Here is an 18,446-nt window from a genome sequence, read left to right on the forward strand (position 1 = left end):
GGACAGTAATGGATATCTTTGTCTATTTACGTGCAATACATTACACTTACTTACTTTCAAGGTCAACTGTCAGTCCCTTCACCAAACACCACACGTCTGTAGATCTTCCTGCATTTCGCTAAAGTCTTCTGCCGCTGTAACCTTCCTATAAACCGCAGCCTCGTCTTAAAAGCCTCACGAGGCTTCGGACGTTACCCACTAGTTAATTTACGTATACCGTCAACAGTAATGACTATCAATATAGTTCCATTAAGAACAACGTGTTAAGCTCTAATTGCTGGGAAGCTATGACCGTAGTCGGAAAACTGTTTAGACACTCGGTAGACTTGTATTTCGTTCACTAATCGACAATGCGGAATTGAGTACTTTTCTGAAATCGACCTGGTCGCCGTCGTCTACACCACTCTGGATTTCATCGACCGGCGGAGCGAGCTGAGTTTTACGAGTCTTCTGCCGCAAGTCTCTAGAGGAAGGGAAGTTTCCAAATGATTGGAAAAGAGATCAGGTGGTTCCAGTTTTCAAGAAAGGTCGTCGAGCAGATGACATCGATCTGTTGTAGAATTTTAGAACATGTTTTTTGCTCGCGTATCATGTCATTTCTGGAAACCCAGAATCTACTCTGTAGGAATCAACATGGATTTCGGAAACAGCGATCGTGTGAGACCCAACTCGCTTTATTTGTTCATGAGACCCAGAAAATATTGGATACAGGCTCCCAGGTAGATGTCATTTTTCTTGACTTCCGGAAGGCGTTCGATACAGTTCCGCACTGTCGCCTGATAAACAAAGTAAGAGCGTACGGAATATCAGACCAGCTGTGTGGCTGGATTGAAGAGTTTTTAGCAGGCAGAACACAGCATGTTGTTCTCAAGGGAGAGACGTCTACAGACGTTAAAGTAACCTGTGGCGTGCCACAGGGGAGTGTTATTGGACCATTGCTTTTCACAATATATATAAATGACCTAGTAGATTATGTCGGAAGTTCCATGCGGCTTTTCGCGGATGATGCTGTAGTATACAGAGAAGTTGCAGCATTAGAAAATTGCAGCGAAATGCAGGAAGATCTGCAGCGGATAGGCACTTGGTGCAGGGAGTGGCAACTGACCCTTAACATAGACAAATGTAATGTATTGCGAATACATAGAAAGAAGGATGCTTTATTGTATGATTGTACGATAGCGAAACATACACTGGTAGCAGTTACTTCTGTAAAACATCTGGGAGTATGCGTACGGAGCGATTTGAAGTAGAATGATCATATAAAATTAATTGTTGGTAAGGCGGGTGCCAGGTTGTGAGTCATTGGGAGAGTCCTTAGAAAATGTCGTCCATCAACAAAGTAGGTGGCTTACAAAACACACGTTCGACCTATACTTGAGAATTGCTCATCAGTGTGGCGTCCGTACCAGGTCGGGTTGACAGAGGAGATAGAGAAGATCCAAAGAAGAGCAGCACGTTTCGTCACAGGGTTATGTGGTAAGCGTGATAGAGTTACGGAGATGTTAAAGCAAACTCAAGTGGCAGACTCTGCAAGAGAGGCGCTCTGCATCGAGGTGTAGCTTGCTGTCCAGGTTTCGAGACGGTGCGTTTCTGGATGAGGAATCGAATGTATTGCTTGCCCCTACTTATACCTCCCGAGGATATCACGAATGTAAAATTAGAGAGATTCGAGCGCGCACGGAAGCTTTGCGGCAGTCGTTCTTCCCGCGAACCATACGCGACTGGAACAGGAAAGGGAGATAATGACAGTGGCACGTAAGTGCCCTCCGCCACACACCTTTGGGTGGCTTGCGGAGTATAAATGTAGATGTTACGAGACGTCTGCGGAATGCAAACATCTCAATTTTTGTCCGTCTGCCCTTCTCGGTAGCGGGAACGAGTTGCACTTTTCTTAATGCGCTGTCCTTTTGTCGCACAGGCAACTTGAGTTCCGAAGCGAAGCTGACGGTGAGCGTGACGGACGTGAACGACAACGCGCCGCGCTTCGTGCAGCTGGTGGTGCTGCACGGGGAGCCGCGCCGCAGCGAGGTGCGCAACGTGAGCGGGTCGGCGCGGGCGCCGCTAGAGGTGACGGTGGAGGAGACGGCGCCGCCGTCGGCGCCGCTGCTGCGGCTCGTCGCCACTGACCGCGACGCGGGCGACAACGCCAGCGTGTCGTACAGCCTGGCGGCAGAGGTGCTCACCGCCGGGCCGCGCTCGCCCTGGTCCGTGCCGCACTACCGCTCCGTCGCCGAGAGCCTCAACTCCAGCGACGCCTTCCTGGAGCTGGACGCTTCCGTGGACGGCGGCGGCTGGGCGCGCACCCAGTACCGCACCAGCAGGGACGACAGTCGCGCGCGCTGGACCGTCACGCGCTTCGCGGGCGACGGCGACGGCGACGTGGACGTGGACGCCGACGACGCCTGGCTGACGGCGTCGCGGCGCCGCACAGAGTGGGCACAGCCGCCCGCCTCGGCGCCGGCGGACAACGCCACCGGCTACTTCTTCGCCGTGCACCGCACCAGGGGCGAGATTCGGCCTCTGCGTCGCCTGCCAGCCGAGAGCACGTTCCTCCTCCAGGTCAGAACGTCAAAGTCGCCACTGAGTGCTCCTGTCCCGGGAGATTCGAATTGGTTTGCGCTTCATACAGTTCTCTACTTGTTTCTGTCAAATATCTGTTCCTTTATACCTTCCACCCTCCCTGTCCTGAATGGTACCTCCTGGGGAGCGGACCGAGTGGTCCTTCTCCGCCTCTATCGCGCCTTAGTGCTCTCGAAATTGGGCTATGGAAGCATAGTTTACTCCTCTGCTCGGCCGTCTATTCTTCGGCGTCTCGACTCTATCCACCACCGTGGATTACGTTTAGTGTCAGGAGCTTTTTACACCAGCCCTGTGGAAAGCCTTTATGCTGAGACTGCTGAAACTCCGCTGTCCAATCGGCGAGCTGTCCTTCTGAGTCGTTATGCTAGCCATCTGTCTTCCATGCCTGCAAATCCGGCCCATGACATTTTTTTCGACGCCTCCTTGGATTTAATGTATGCAGGCCGCTCATCCTCCCTGCTACCACCGGGAGTCCGCTTCCGTCGACTGCTCCATTCTCTTTCCTTCCACTTTCCTAAAACTTTCTTGACAACTTGGGGTACAGCACCGCCTTGGCTCCGTCCCCGGACCTGCCTGCTTCGTGACCTTTGTCAGTTTCCCAAGGATGGTACCCCTTCACTTGTTTATCGTCGGGCATTTGCTGCTCTATGTGCACAAATGAAGGAAGCCACATTTATTTACAGTGATGGCTCAAAAACATCGTTTGGGGTAGGAAGTGCCTATATTGTTGGCTACACCCCAACTCGATTTCGGCTTCCCAACCAGTGTTCGGTTTATACTGCGGAGATTTACGCTGTTCTCCAGGCTGTCCAATACATCCGTCGCCATCAGCGGATACAGTATGTTATCTGTTCAGATTCTCTCAGCTCCCTCGTCAGTCTCCAAGCTCTCTACCCTGTCCACCCTCTGGTCCACCGGATTCAGGACTGCCTACGCTTTCTCCACTTGGGGGGCGTCTCTGGGGCGTTCCTCTGGATCCCAGGACACGTTGATATCTGTGGAAATGAGGCGGCCGATATAGCGGCCAAAAGGCTTCGGTCTCTCCTCTTCGGCCAGCTATTTGCACGATTCCCTTCGCCGATCTACGGAGTGTTTTATGTCGTCGTGTTGTTCTTTTATGGCACGCACATTGTTCGACACTTCCCCATAATAAATTGCGGGACGTGAAAGCTCTTTCCTGTGCTTGGACCTCTTCCTCCTGAACGCGTCGTCGGGAGGAGGTAATTTTAACTAGACTCCGGATAGGGCACTGTCTTTTTAGCCATCGACATCTTTTAAGTGGCGATCCTCCCCCACTCTGTCCCCACTGCTCTCAGCTGTGGACGGTAAGACACCTTTTACTTGAGTGCCCCTATTTTACTCCGTTACGCCCCCGTCTCCAGCTGTCGCCTGATATATCTTTCATTTTAGCAGATGACACGCGCTCAGCCGATCGCGTTCTCGAGTTTATTAGTGCCAGTGAGATGACGTCAGTCATTTGAAGCTCTTTTTGGGGACAACCAACCCCCTTCTATTGTGGTTTTTTAAGCTTTCCTTCTGCTTTTAGTTTCTCCATTTTTTTGGGTTTCGTTCTCATTGCTGCTGGTTTCGAGTTTCTTTTTTTACCTTTTCCTAAGTCACAGACCGGTCGCTCATAACCGTAGCAGTTTTGCGTCCTAAAACCATAACAAAAAAAAAACAAAAAAAACTTTATACCTTCGCACCCTCAAATTATTCGGTGTCTAGGGAAGCGTGACTTTTTTAAACAAAAATTCTTTATTAACACAATATAATACAATACAATATGAAGATACAAACAACCCACCACCTTAATAATTAGTGGGTCTACATATCATACAACATAGTTCAGCACCATTATTACTTTAAATTTTCTACAACTGACATACGAGGGCAGTTCAATAAGTAATGCAACACATTTTTTTTCTCGGCCAATTTTGGTTGAAAAAACCGGAAATTTCTTGTGGAATATTTTCAAACATTCCCGCTTCGTCTCGTATAGTTTCATTGACTTCCGACAGGTGGCAGCGCTGTACGGAGCTGTTAAAATGGCGTCTGTAACGGATGTGCGTTGCAAACAACGGGCAGTGATCGAGTTTCTTTTGGCGGAAAACCAGGGCATCTCAGATATTCATAGGCGCTAGCAGAATGTCTACGGTGATCTGGCAGTGGACAAAAGCACGGTGAGTCGTTGGGCAAAGCGTGTGTCATCATCGCCGCAAGGTCAAGCAAGACTGTCTGATCTCCCGCGTGCGGGCCGGCCGTGCACAGCTGTGACTCCTGCAATGGCGGAGCGTGCGAACACACTCTTTCGAGATGAGCGACGGATCACCATCAAACAACTCAGTGCTCAACTTGACATATCTGTTGGTAGTGCTGTCACAATTGTTCACCAGTTGGGATATTCAAAGGTTTGTTCCCGCTGGGTCCCTCGTTGTCTAACTGAACACCATAAAGAGCAAAGGAGAACCATCTGTGCGGAATTGCTTGCTCGTCATGTGGCTGAGGGTGACAATTTCTTGTCAAAGATTGTTACAGGCGATGAAACATGGGTTCATCACTTCGAACCTGAAACAAAACGGCAATCAATGGAGTGGTGCCACACCCACTCCCCTACCAAGAAAAAGTTTAAAGCCATACCCTCAGCCGGTAAAGTCATGGTTACAGTCTTCTGGGACGCTGAAGGGGTTATTCTGTTCGATGTCCTTCCCCATGGTCAAACGATCAACTCTGAAGTGTATTGTGCTACTCTTCAGAAATTGAAGAAACGACTTCAGCATGTTCGTAGGCACAAAAATCTGAACGAACTTCTCCTTCTTCATGACAACGCAAGACCTCCCACAAGTCTTCGCACCCGAGGGGAGCTCACAAAACTTCAGTGGACTGTTCTTCCTCATGCACCCTACAGCCCCGATCTCGCACCGTCGGATTTCCATATGTTTGGCCCAATGAAGGACGCAATCCGTGGGAGGCACTACGCGGATGATGAAGAAGTTATTGATGCAGTACGACGTTGGCTCCGACATCGACCAGTGGAATGGTACCGTGCAGGCATACAGGCCCTCACTTCAAGGTGGCGTAAGGCCGTAGCATTGAATGGAGGTTACGTTGAAAAATAGTGTTGTGTAGCTAAAAGATTGGGGAATAACCTGGTGTATTTCAATGCTGAATAAAACAACCCCTGTTTCAGAAAAAAAATGTGTGGCATTACTTATTGAACTGCCCTCGTATCTATGAGCAAGGTTAATCTATTTTGTTAATCTATTCTATTTCTAGCTAATCTACTCTGCAGCGATTACAGTTGTGCCAGTTGTAACACCTCCGTTTTTATCCCGTCCTGATCTGATCGACTAGCAGCCCAATATTTATTATTAACATGACCGTGAACCTAATGGAACTGGTAATCGGAATTGACTGCTGCGGATGTTGTTACTTTCCATTTCATCCTGTTCAATACTATAATACTGAATGTATGGTAATAAGGAACACAACACAGTTTTACTAATTACGAACTTATACTCTTCTCAAAACACAAAAAAGAGACAGCCACTGCCTTCATCATACGTATCTAATTGCGGTTAATCTCAGCACAGGCTTTCTTTATTTGCCATTATCGTCACAAGCTAATCCACCACTGCATCCAACACTGCAATCCAAGGTTAGGCCGGCGCGGTAGACGCGAAACTAAATATCGGCACTGGTAACGTCACTGATCACTTTTACAAAGATACGTCATCCCTTTCCCGGTATTTATTTATTATTCAGGGGTCTAACCACGGCGATGGTGACACCCTTCTCGGTTAAAAACCATGTATTCCAATAACGGCCTCCACACACACACCATTCCCGCCAACTACTCTGGCGCACCTCGACACTCGCTCTCGCAACACGTCACAATCGATTGTTCGCCCTATCGACCCGTGCCGAGTGCAGACCCCTTACACAGTTTATGTATAAACCTACTATTGTGGCCTGCCCACCGAGCTAAACCCAGTGAGCGTGCCCCTGGCACTAGGCTCGCCAAGTTGGTTTTGTCGCTGCAGTCGCTACTTTGTCAGTGTGGTTAGTGTTCTATTCTACCTACTACTACTACTACTAACTTCTAGTACTTAAAGTAAGAGTGCAATTGTCTTTGCCTGGGAGGTGATGCACCCGCTGTGACCAGTAGCGCGGGGCGGATTCCGGTCGTGAGGCGACTGGCCAGTTCCGCACCCGACGATATGCCGGGTACATCTCAGTCTATTCCGAGTTTTTTGCTATCCCTTTTGGTTCCTTAGAATTTCTCTCAAGATCTTCTGTGATACCTCGACTGCCACAATGCTAAGGACATTAAATGTAACAGCATAGGTGTCGTTATTCGGTAATTGTGTTCTTAAGTCATGCGTCACATCATCGTATAACAAGCAGTCATAGATTGTGTGCACAGGTGTACCGTCTTGAGCGCCACAGTCACACGCTGGTGTTGCTCTTTTTCCAAACTGACGTAGATGTGTCCGGTATGGCCCATGTCCTGTGAGAAAGTGCAGTAATTCTCTACTTGGCTCGAAGTAGGTCATCCCAAGTCGTTCCTTAATGTTATGCAGCAGTTGGAAGACCCTTCTACCAGTTTCTTCGTTTTCCCGTGATTGTTGCCATAACTCCTCCCCCCTTCTTTTAACAGAAAACTTGTCTCCTACCTGCACCCCATGACGTATACCTCGCGAAGAGACCATGAGGATAAAATCAGAGAGATTAGAGCCCACACAGAGGCATACCGACAATCCTTCTTTCCACAAACAATACGAGACTGGAATAGAAGGGAGAACCGATAGAGGTACTCAAGGTACCCTCCGCCACATACCGTCAGGTGGCTTGCGGAATATAGATGCAGATGTAGATGTCCCTAGTCCTATCTATCTTTCCTTTGGAAACTCAGTGCCATGCTGCCTGTTCTCTTATTTTTATATCTAGTGAACAAAATCCCTTCACCTCCAATAGAGCCCCCCCCCCCTCCCCCCCCCCCCCCCCGGAGTTGTTCTGTATGCTCCAACTGTCGCAGAATCATGTTCCGCTGCACCCTTCTCACAGCCATGACTGGCATCACCCCCGTGAGCCTGTGTGCCCAGACCCCATACGCATATCCTACTATCCTACCTACAAGATGCTGCTATGATAAAGCTTGATCAGTGCGGGTGGCAGGTGAAATCTTTTATGTCCTATGTTAATAAGATTATTTAGAGCTTCTAGGGCTCGTTGTGTTGTGGTTTCTATGTGGGGTGTGTAGCTCCATTTTTCATCAATGATTACTCCGAAGTATCGTGCTTCGCGACGCCGGAGAACTGGTGTTCCATCTATTCTGACTGTGGGATTCCTGATCAGATTGCCTTTTAGAAGAAGACTTGTTGACTTTTGCTGTGCAACCTTCATTTTTGCTTCTTAGCACCACTCAGTTAGTATTGTTATTGCTTTTTCTACTTATGATTCTAGATCTTCTCGGCTACGGCCGCCAACCAACAGTAGGAGGTCGTCAGCGTAGGCTAGCACTTCCTCGCTGAGTTGTAGTTTGTCCAATAACGGCTCTACATTAACGTCTCAAAATAGTGGCTCCAGAACGGAGCCCTAGCCCGTGATTTGCCCAATCTGAAGATGATAGGTAGGTCTTTCAAAAATGGTTCAAATGGCTCTGAGCACTATGGGACTTGACATCTATGGTCATCAGTCCCCTAGAACTTAGAACTACTTAAACCTAACTAACCTAAGGACGTCACACAACACCCTGTCATCAGTAGGTCTTTCGTAAATCCTTCTTAATGTGTTGTCATCGGAGCCTATAATGATTTTTTCCATTATGGCGGCTGCTTTTTGATCGTCTTTTGGAAGTAAACATCAAGCAGACCTTGCAATGCTTGCATTTCTACTACATACTGACACTGGCGGAAAAGCTGTAATTTTGCAATAATGTTGTAGAGCGTCTTGGGTTGGGTTGGATTGTTTTGGGGGAGGAGACCAGACAGCGAGGTCATTGGTCTCATCGGATTAGGGAAGGAGGTTGGCTGAGCCTTTGAAAGGAACCATCCCAGCATTTGCCTGCAGCGATTTAGGGAAATAACGGAAAACGAGCGTCTTGGAGCTCAAGGCGTCAGTTGGAGTCCTATACGAAAATATGGGCCCTGTGGGGAGGAGGTGATGTTTCAAGAGTGTGCACGTATCCGTGTAGAGGCTGATACGGTTGTCCTCTAGGTGCGTGGTTGAAGTGTGTTATTACAGACCAGAAAGCCACGAGTTCATCACCCTTGGCAGGGTAGCGGTCTACTGGCTGTAGGGTGCCTGTTTGTTGTCCAACGGTTCGTCACGAAAATAGAATTGTTGAAACATTCATTCAGTGGTCGAGGTTTCTTGGAGAAGCCAACACCCACAGAACATAAGCTGTACACGGTCGACGTGAAGGTGCTATGGACAGTGAGCGACTTGCTGTCTCTGTCCGTCCGTGACTCACTTGGCCAGTGGAGTGATACTGTCAGCGACTTAGCAAGGATGCTGACTCCAGTAGCGGGTGGCAGTCCGTGAGGACGCCTACACAGGCGAGAGACGGTCACACGACTGAGGACAGGGCGCGCCGAAGCATGCCGAATCACGTCGTGGACACAGCATGGAGGCGGTGGCTCTCAGCAACGGCTCCTGCCCGCGCACGCGGAGGAGGACAGCAGGCAGTCTGCCTGAACAGGGGCCTACAATAAGCAATGCAACTCCGTTTTTCTACAACCAGATTGGTTTTATTCACGATAACAATAAACTATATCATTCCCCCTCTTTTGGCTACAAAATCCTATTTTTCAACATAATCTCCATTCAATGAGACGGCCTTACGCCACCGTACTAGGAGGGCCTGTATGCCCTCAGGGTACCACTCTACTGGTCGACATCGCAGCCAAAGTCTTGCTACATCAGTAACCTCCCCATCACACACGCAGAAGTGAGAAGTTCGTTTGCAGTTTTGTGGCGATGAACACAGTGTAGAAGCTATAACAGTGTGCGGTCGGCCGGCACGCGGGAGAAATGGTTCAAATGGCTCTAAGTACTGTGGGACTTAACATCTGACGTCATCAGTCCCCTAGACTTAGAACTACATAAACCTAACTAACCTAAGAACATCACACACCTATCCTTGCCAGAGGCAGGATTCGAACCTGCGACCGTAGCAGCAGCGCGGTTACGGACTGAAGCGCCGAGAACAGCTCGGCCACAACGGCCAGCCACGCGGAAGATCGGACAGTTTTGCGTGACCTTCTTGCGATGATTACAGATGCCGCGCGCAATGACTCATAGTGCTTTTGTTCACCGTCAGGTCTCCGCAGACATTATACAAGCGCCTGTGAATATCTACGATGCACTGGTTTCCCACCAAAAGAAGCTCAGTGACAGCTCTCTGCTTAGAAGGCACCTCCGTTCCAGACGCCATTTTGAAGGCTACGTACAGCGCCACCACCATGAAACTACAGGGACTGAAACGGAAAGATTCCACGAGGTCCCGCAACAAATTCCGCATTTTTCAATCGAAATCGGCTGAGGAAAATGTGTGTTGCATAACTTATTGAACGACTTCTCGTAATATAAGTACAGAATATTATTCAAGACATATGCATACCTGCAATAAATCTTAAGTTATTCGTGAGTGTGTAGTGATAATTGAAAATTTGTGCCAGACTATGACTCCAGCCTGGATTACCTACTTCGCGAGCAATTCCCTTATCCGCTGGAATGCAACGTATGTGGTTATCTAGTATGATGATGTCCGCTCCGTATATGATATGTCACCCGGTTACACGCATTTATCAACTTTTATCTTCTAAAATATCTTCCGTCGTCGTTCTTGAAATTATTTATGGTAGTGGTCCTGCTACTCAGTGCTACTGAACTGTGCTTCTGGACTTTTTCACCTTGTTGCGAGGTGTGGGTGCTAGAAGAGAGCTGTGATCTATTCAAGCTACTAAATGGCGAACTCACTTTGTGTGACATCTTCTGTGTTTACAACAGAGTGTTAATATTTTACAACCTTGATTACAACTGTCCATGAACAGGCCTTTCGTAATGCGCATTACGACAATTATAATAAAGGTTTTAAAATATTGAGGTAATGACAGTGGCACGTAAAGTGCCCTCCGCCACATACCGTTGGGTGGCTTGCGGAGTATAAATGTAGATGTAGATGTATATTATATTAAATATTAAAGTCACATGTAAAATATTAACATATATATCATGTTGAACGTTAATGTCACCTGTATCTGTATGGACATGACATTTCAAAGGCAGAGACAAATCTCTTCTCCAATTATTTGGGCGTTTTTATTGTCGACTCCGTGACCTCCAAGGCACCGACAAGCTGAAATGCCCAAAGGAAATGCGCTCCGCCACAGCAGGTACACAGGTTTATTCGCCATCGCGCCATGTTGATGTCCAGAGCAGAGAGAGGTCTTTTACTCGCCATCGGCACATATAGCATAGCAGATCGCGTATAGTGGGATGTTCCAAACCTATCAATCACGTTGAAGAACGTTTCTGGTACAGACGAACATCTTTCGTCTACCTGAGTGATCAGAAGTGAAACTTGTTATCCCGTAGGAGAGACAAGTTACACCACTATATGAGCCCACGTCCAGAACTGATTGTAACTTTCATTGTCACTGATTTTCACTTTTGCCAGAGAGTCTTGCACAGGATGTGTAAAAACAACACCACAGGAGAATAGCGTAGCTGGGGATTATTACTTGCTGTGTCATAAGAGACATGCATTACATCCTTTGAAATTAAGGATGACGAGAATGAAATCAGTGAACATGTAAAGATGAAAAAGCCGGTCAAACGTATTGAACCTGCAGTGCATTGAATATCTCTATACAGTTAAAAATATAATTTCCAATGTCAATGACATTCACCAACCTTGATATCAAGTCTTCGAATGAAACCCTAGTGTAACGATTAAATTCACAATATCCAGAGATTTATGGCTCTATGGCATTTTCATTTATTTGGAGAATTGCATATGAGGCCTGAAGATGGCATAACGAAATGTTGAAACTGATAGCCTTCACAATAAAATAAAATAATATCGTAAGTTAAATGACTATTGGTGAATTTCATTGACATTGACAATTACTTACCCGCCGAGATCCCCTGCCCGTGATGGACCAACACAGGTTAAAAATGTAAGTCAGGTCGAGAGCAGAACTCATTCTTCCCACTTTTCGCCAGGTTTTTTTTCCAAATCATTGTCTGTAAGATTTGTGGTTAATTGGCGAGGTGCAGACTGTAATGTTGTGCAGTATTACTTAAATCCTACTACTGTATAGCCGACTGCGTCGTTTTCACAGGATGATTCGTGGCTGTTCACGTGAAGATACTTTCTCACCTCACATTCATTGGGCAGAGCATGGCCTTACATGACAGCTTTCTTTTTAACTGGCAGTGATTGAACGGAACTGCGAAACGAAGACTCCACTGCAGGTTAAAAAGACAGTCTGTGGCGTCTGCTGGTAGAGGAAGTTGGTGGCCTGAGCAGAAGTGTGTTCATTGTTCAGGATATTTATTTTCAGTACAGTGTAACTCAACGTTAATTACAAGTCTCTGAGTTTGTGGCTTGTCTTTAGACGATAAAGTCGAACGGAACAGTAGTATATGTGAATGTTCTCATTGTATAGCAGGATAATTGTGGTTGTATTAGCAACCGTGAAAAATGTTGCGTCATGGTTTGAAGCTGTGGATTATAGTCCTGGCATCGCTTAGAAATTACGTACTTGCCACTCGAAAGTAGTTCTGCACTTTGCTGTAACAGACTGTCAGGGCCAAACTATCATGATTTTCTGCGAGAGGGTCTCAGCTTCAGAAAACGCAACGTGAACTATCACAACTTTGACAACGTTTGCCTAATGAATACATGTCTCCCAGAAACATCCATGTGAACTGTTACAGGGTGACAATTATTGAGCAATATGTAAAAAAACGTAAATTAGTTACAAACTACGGCGTGCCACACCATGTAAACGTCACTACAAATATTCGGATTTAGGTTATGACACGTTCGATATACTGCCATCATTGACGATGATGTAGCAGACGAATAGCGAAATTCTGACCCATTGAAGTGTAGGAACATCGATGCTGTCGATGACCTTCTGAATGGCTGTTTTCAGTTCAGCATTGGTTTTGGTGTTATTACCGTACACCTTGTCTTTAATATAGCCCCAGAAATAGCAGTCGCACGTGTTCGGATCCGGAGACTATGGCGGTCAATCGAGGCCTATGTCAGTGGCCTCTGGGTATCCCAGAGCCAGAATGCGGTTCTCAAAGCACACTCTGTTGCTTCGATGCAGTCGAGCTCCGTCTTGCATGAGCCGCATCATGCCGAAATAGGGATCACTTTGGATAATGCAGATGAAACCATCTGTCAAAACATTCAGGTACTGTTCGGTAGTCACCGTCCATTATGGAATATCGCACCGATTATTCCGTGACTGGAAAAATGTTCAAATGTGTGTGAATACCTAAGGGACCAAACTTCTGAAGTCATCGGTCCCTAGACTTACACACTACTTAAACTAACTTATGCTAAGAACAACACACACATCCATGCCCGAGGGAGGACTCGAATCTCCGACGGGGGCAAGCCGCGCGAACCATGGCAAAGCGCCCTAGACTACACAGCTACCCTATGCGGCCCGTGACTGGGCACTGCATACCACTCAGTCACCTGTCCAGGGTGAAGAGACTTGTCGATCGCGAAATGAGGATTCTCAGTCCCCCAAATGCGCCAATTTGGCTTATTGACGAACCCATCCAAATGAAAGTGGGCTTCATCGCTAAACCCAACCACACTCACGTCAAAATCCTGTTCGCCAATTCTGTGGAAAGTAGTGTTGGTGAAATACAACCGCTGTTCCATGCCCCTGGGGCTAATGGCTGATGGTTTTGTATTTTGTATGGGAAGGGATGCAGGTCTTCAACAACAATTCGTCGCAGTGTGTCCCGGTTGGTTCCCACCTGTTGTGCAGCTCGTCTAATCGATTTCCAGGGGCATTTTGGACGACCGACACTGCCAACACTGTCATCACGAACACTGCCCGTTCTCTCAGACTTGCGAATCAAATTCTTGATTGTTAGCACACTTGGACCGGTTGTCTTCACCTCGAACTCGGTCGCAAACTTCCTTTGAGCCGCAGTCAGGCTGTTATTGCCCGCACTGTAGGCCTTGACAAGTGCTACATGCTCAGTCACGCCGTACCGTGACATTTTCACGTGCAAATGGCAGACAACAAGAAAGCATGTGTGCATATGCACATGCACATGCACATGCACATATTAATTGCCATCATGCCTCGCGGCCAGCCGTGCAGTTTGAACGTCCTAGCACAAACCGCTCAGAAGTTACGAAGATTTCATCAAGCATAGTTCAATAATTGTCACCCTGTGTGGTGTCCATTGAGATTTTGTACGTGTAACTCATCGTCACAGTCTGTCAGGAAGTTTCCTTTTTTGAGTACGATCAGTTGCATAGTGAAAGACTCAACCCCGAAAGATAGAAATGTTTGCCCTTTACATCCCTCCCTTCTTACAAGGGAACCTCCCCATCGCATCCCCCTCAGATTTAGTTATAAGTTGGCACAGTGGATAGGCCTTGAAAAACTGAACAGATCAATCGAGAAAACAGGAAGAAGTTGTGTTGAACTATGAAAAAAATAAGCAAAATATACAAAGTGAGTAGTCCATGCGCAAGATAGGCAACATAAAGGATGGTGTCAGCTCAGGAAAGCCGTGGTCCCGTGGTTAGCGTTAACAGCTGCGGAACGAGAGATCCTTGTTTCAAGTGTTCCGTCGAGTGAAAAGTTTACTTTCTTTATTTTCGCAAAGTTATGATCTGTCCGTTCGTTCATTGACGTCTCTGTTCACTGTAATAAGTTTAGTGTCTGTGTTTTGCGACCGCACCGCAAAACCGTGCGATTAGTAGACGAAAGGACTTGCCTCTCCAATGGGAACCGAATACATTTGATTGCAAGGTCATAGGTCAGACGATTCCTCCACAGGAAAACACGTCTGATATATTCTACACGATACTGGTGACGGCATGTGCGTCACATGACAGGAATATGTTGTCGGCCCACCTAACTTGTACACTTAGCGAATGGGTGAAAAGATTCTTCTTCCTTGCCCCATTTAGGTTTTCTTGTCGATGTGATAATCAGTCCCAAAAAAGTGATGAAAACATAAGAGTTTGTCACATAAGCTGCAACAAATGAATGCAACAGTTTCACAGTCGCACAGCTTTCTCTGTGCTCTGTCAAAACATATGTTTTTAACGTTTTCAGATTTTTCCGTGTGTAGACCGTCAGTTACCTCACATCGGACGGACAGATAATAATTGTCTGAAAATATTAAACTTTTCACTCGAGGGAAGACTTGAACCGAGGACCTCTCGTTCCGCAGCTACTTACGCTAACCAGGGGACTACAGCGCTCCTGAGCTCACACCACCTGATGTTGCCTATCTTGCGCATGGACTTCTCAGTTTGTATATTTTGCTTATTTTTTTCATAGTTCCACACAACTTCTTCCTGTTTTCCGATTGACCTGTGTTCAGTTTTTCAAGGCCTATCCACTGTGCCAAATTATAACTAAATCTGAGGGGGGGGGGGGGGTGATGGGGAGGTTCCCCTGTTAGTAACTCCACAGTCCTGCACGGGACCACAGCGCTCCTGAGCTCACACCACCTGATGTTGCCTATCTTGCGCATGGACTTCTCAGTTTGTATATTTTGCTAATTTTTTTCATAGTTCCACACAACTTCGTCCTGTTTTCTCTATTGATCTGTGTTCAGTTTTTCAAGCCTATTCACTGTGCCAAATTATAGCTAAATCTGAGGGGGGTTCAATGGGGAGGTTCCCTTGTTAGGAACTCCACAGTCTTTTCCGAATGATGTGGGACGAGCGTGCGCGTGCGCTGCTGCAGGTGGTGGCTACGGACGGGCCGGGGCTGTCGGACACGCTGGAGCTGCGCATCCGCGTGGCGGACGTGAACGACCACGCGCCGGAGTTCGAGCGGCCGTGGTACCGGTTCGAGGTGGCCGAGTGGAACTCGTCTGCGGAGCGCGAGGTGGGGCGGGTGCGCGCGCGCGACCTGGACCACGGCGACAACGCGCGCCTCGCCTACCACCTGCTGCCGGCCGCCGGGCAGGAGCTGGAGCTGCCCTTCCGGCTGGACGCCGACGACGGCGTGCTCACCGCGACGCGGCCGCTGGACCGCGAGCAGCGCGAGGTGTACGCCTTCAAGGTGCGCGCCGTCGACCAGGCGCCGCCGGCGCTCCGCCGATCCGCCACCGTCGACGTCCAGGTCAGTGCAACCAGCTGCCAGCAGATTACGCAACAAATTAGGCGTAGTCAGGGTTGGAGCAGTGCAATAACCAGTGTGTGGTAGCCTGGTCGCCATTTCCGTGTGGCGCATTTTGTGACAGACGACAGAAATGTGGAAGGGAAAATGGAAAGAGGAAATGGGAGGGCTAAAGAGGAAGGGGAAAAGGAGATAGCAAAACAAGTGGATAGAACTAAAACAGGAAGGGCTGATTAACTGATGGGGATATTCGAACTGGACTGTTTCCAGCAACAGTTTCGTAAGTACTATCTCTCCTTGGTGAGGACACACTTATTCTTTTAGAGTACTGTATGCGACACTGTCCTTATGTCAAGTGAGTCAAAGCAACAGCAGTGCTTTTTTGCGTTTGTTGTTTAGTTGGTTGCGCCTTTACATTGATCGACACTGAAAATGAGATAGTGGTACTTTTCCAAATCTCACTCCACGAAGGTGAGTCAAATGAAAACCTTAAATATTTTTTTAAATATAATTTATTGTGCAGAAGTGGTACATAGCTGTATCACTTTTCAACATAATCTCCCCCACGCTCAATGCAAATCCTCCAGCGCCTATAAAGTGCATAAATTCCTTTAGAAAAAAATTATTTTCGTAGTCCGCGCAACCACTCATGCACCGCGTGGCGTACCGCTTCATCAGAACGGAACTTATTTCCTCCCATTGCGTCTTTGAGTGGTCCAAACATATGGAAATCACTTGGGGCAAGGTCTGGTGAGTATGGTGGATGAGGAAGACACTCAAAATGCAGCCCTGTGATTGTTGCAACTGTTGTACGGGCAGTGTAGGGCCTTGCATTGTCATGTTTCAAAAGGACACCTGCTGACAGCAATCCACGTCGCTTTGATTTGATTGCAGGCCGCAGATGATTTTTTAGGAGATCTGTGTATGATGCACTGGTGACAGTGGTCCCTCTAGGCAAGTAATGCTCCAAAATGACGCCTTTTTCGTCCCAAAAGAGAGTCAGCATAACCTTCCCTGCTGATGGTTCTGTTCGAAACTCCTTTGGTTTTGGTGATGAAGAATGGCACCGGTCCTTGCTCGCTCTCTTCATTTCCGGTTGGTGGAAGTGAACCCATGTTTCGTCCCCAGTAACGATTGTTGCAAGGAAGCCACCATCTTCTCGTTCAAAGCGCCGAAGAAGTACTTCACAAGTGTTGTGTACATAGTTCCGCGTAGTCAGCGCGTACACAACTTTCCCAATAGAGCGCGCCCCGCTAAGCACAACAGCGCAGGCGCAGGGCTCGTCCGTCTCCGCACTACGAGATGGCACTGTCAGAGACGGACCAAATTCTGCTTTCACCGATCCGCGTATTGATATGAAACGCAGCCAATGAGATTGCTGCTAACGTAGAACCTTTTCTCCTCGCGGATCACACTCGCGCAGTGATACCTGAACGCGCGAGGTATTATAACGAGTGTACAGACCTCCGATTAGTCAGTCTGCATTAGTCTGTAGCAGTCTGCATTAGTCTATAGTCAAGTTTCAGTCTGCACCTAATAAGATTATCATATTCCTGTACATAGCCATAAAGATAAATGAATAGACACTTCGTCAAGTATCAGAGATATTTGAGAATAAGATTAACGTACCAAGACCAATTGTCAATTGTGAACAGCATGCAGAATCAAGTTAAGTAATTTCTATGATTTTTATTATTTTAATAAATGTGTGGGAATATTAATCAGGTTCTGTTTAAACTTGGTCACCATCAATCTGCTACTCTGAGCGTGCATGTGGCATTTCTATCGTCTGACCTAACGGCAGAAGATAAACACGCCACGATAAGACCACGAGACATATTACTGACACTCGCCTACTTCATTAGAGCGGCAAGTCAAATAATCTGATGGTGTGTGTACCGAAGGTCTTACAGTACGCACACCGCAACAAGCATCAACACATCGTTCTCTCATTTCAGGAGTCAGCTGCCGTGGCACCCATCTTCCAAACACTTTGTGAAACTGGAGCACATAAATCACAATGTGGTGTGCTAACCCATGACTAATCTGTAAACATGCTGCAATGTCATTCAGTGTCACTCGGCGGTTTTCCTTCACTATGGCTTCAACTGCTGCTATGTTCTGTGAAGTCACAACTCGTTGTGCCTGACCTGGACGGGGAGCATCTTCCACTGAAGTCACACCATTTGTGAACTTCCTACTCCATTCGTAGACTTGCTGCTGTGACAAACATGCATCACCACACTGAACCTTCATTCGTCGATGAATTACAATAGGTTTCACACCTTCAATACGCAAAAACCGAATAACAGAACGCTGTTCTTCCCTGGTGCAAGTCGCAAGTGGGGCGGCCATCTTTATATTCATACTGCGACGGTACGTGTGCCTCTGCACTATGCTGCCACCTACAGGCCATTCTGCAAGCTGTTTGTAGCACGCTTACCAACTTACAGGATAACGGCGCGAAATTTTGATTTGTTATTACAAATTTAAGGTTTTCATTTGACTCACCCT

General features: G+C 47.4%; 1 protein-coding gene across 1 annotated transcript in view; it reads left to right on the forward strand.

The window, feature by feature from the left end:
* Positions 1 to 18,446, forward strand: part of LOC126424363 (cadherin-89D) — a 253,872-nt gene that overhangs the window by 184,318 nt on the left and 51,108 nt on the right. The window contains exons 15-17 of the mRNA XM_050087256.1: positions 1,919 to 2,108; positions 2,163 to 2,385; positions 15,555 to 15,935. Of these exons, the coding sequence (XP_049943213.1) occupies positions 1,919 to 2,108; positions 2,163 to 2,385; positions 15,555 to 15,935 (794 nt within the window). The remainder of the gene's footprint in view (positions 1 to 1,918; positions 2,109 to 2,162; positions 2,386 to 15,554; positions 15,936 to 18,446) is intronic.

This window comes from Schistocerca serialis, chromosome 1, assembly GCF_023864345.2.
Source record: "Schistocerca serialis cubense isolate TAMUIC-IGC-003099 chromosome 1, iqSchSeri2.2, whole genome shotgun sequence".
NCBI classification, from domain to species: domain Eukaryota; kingdom Metazoa; phylum Arthropoda; class Insecta; order Orthoptera; family Acrididae; genus Schistocerca; species Schistocerca serialis.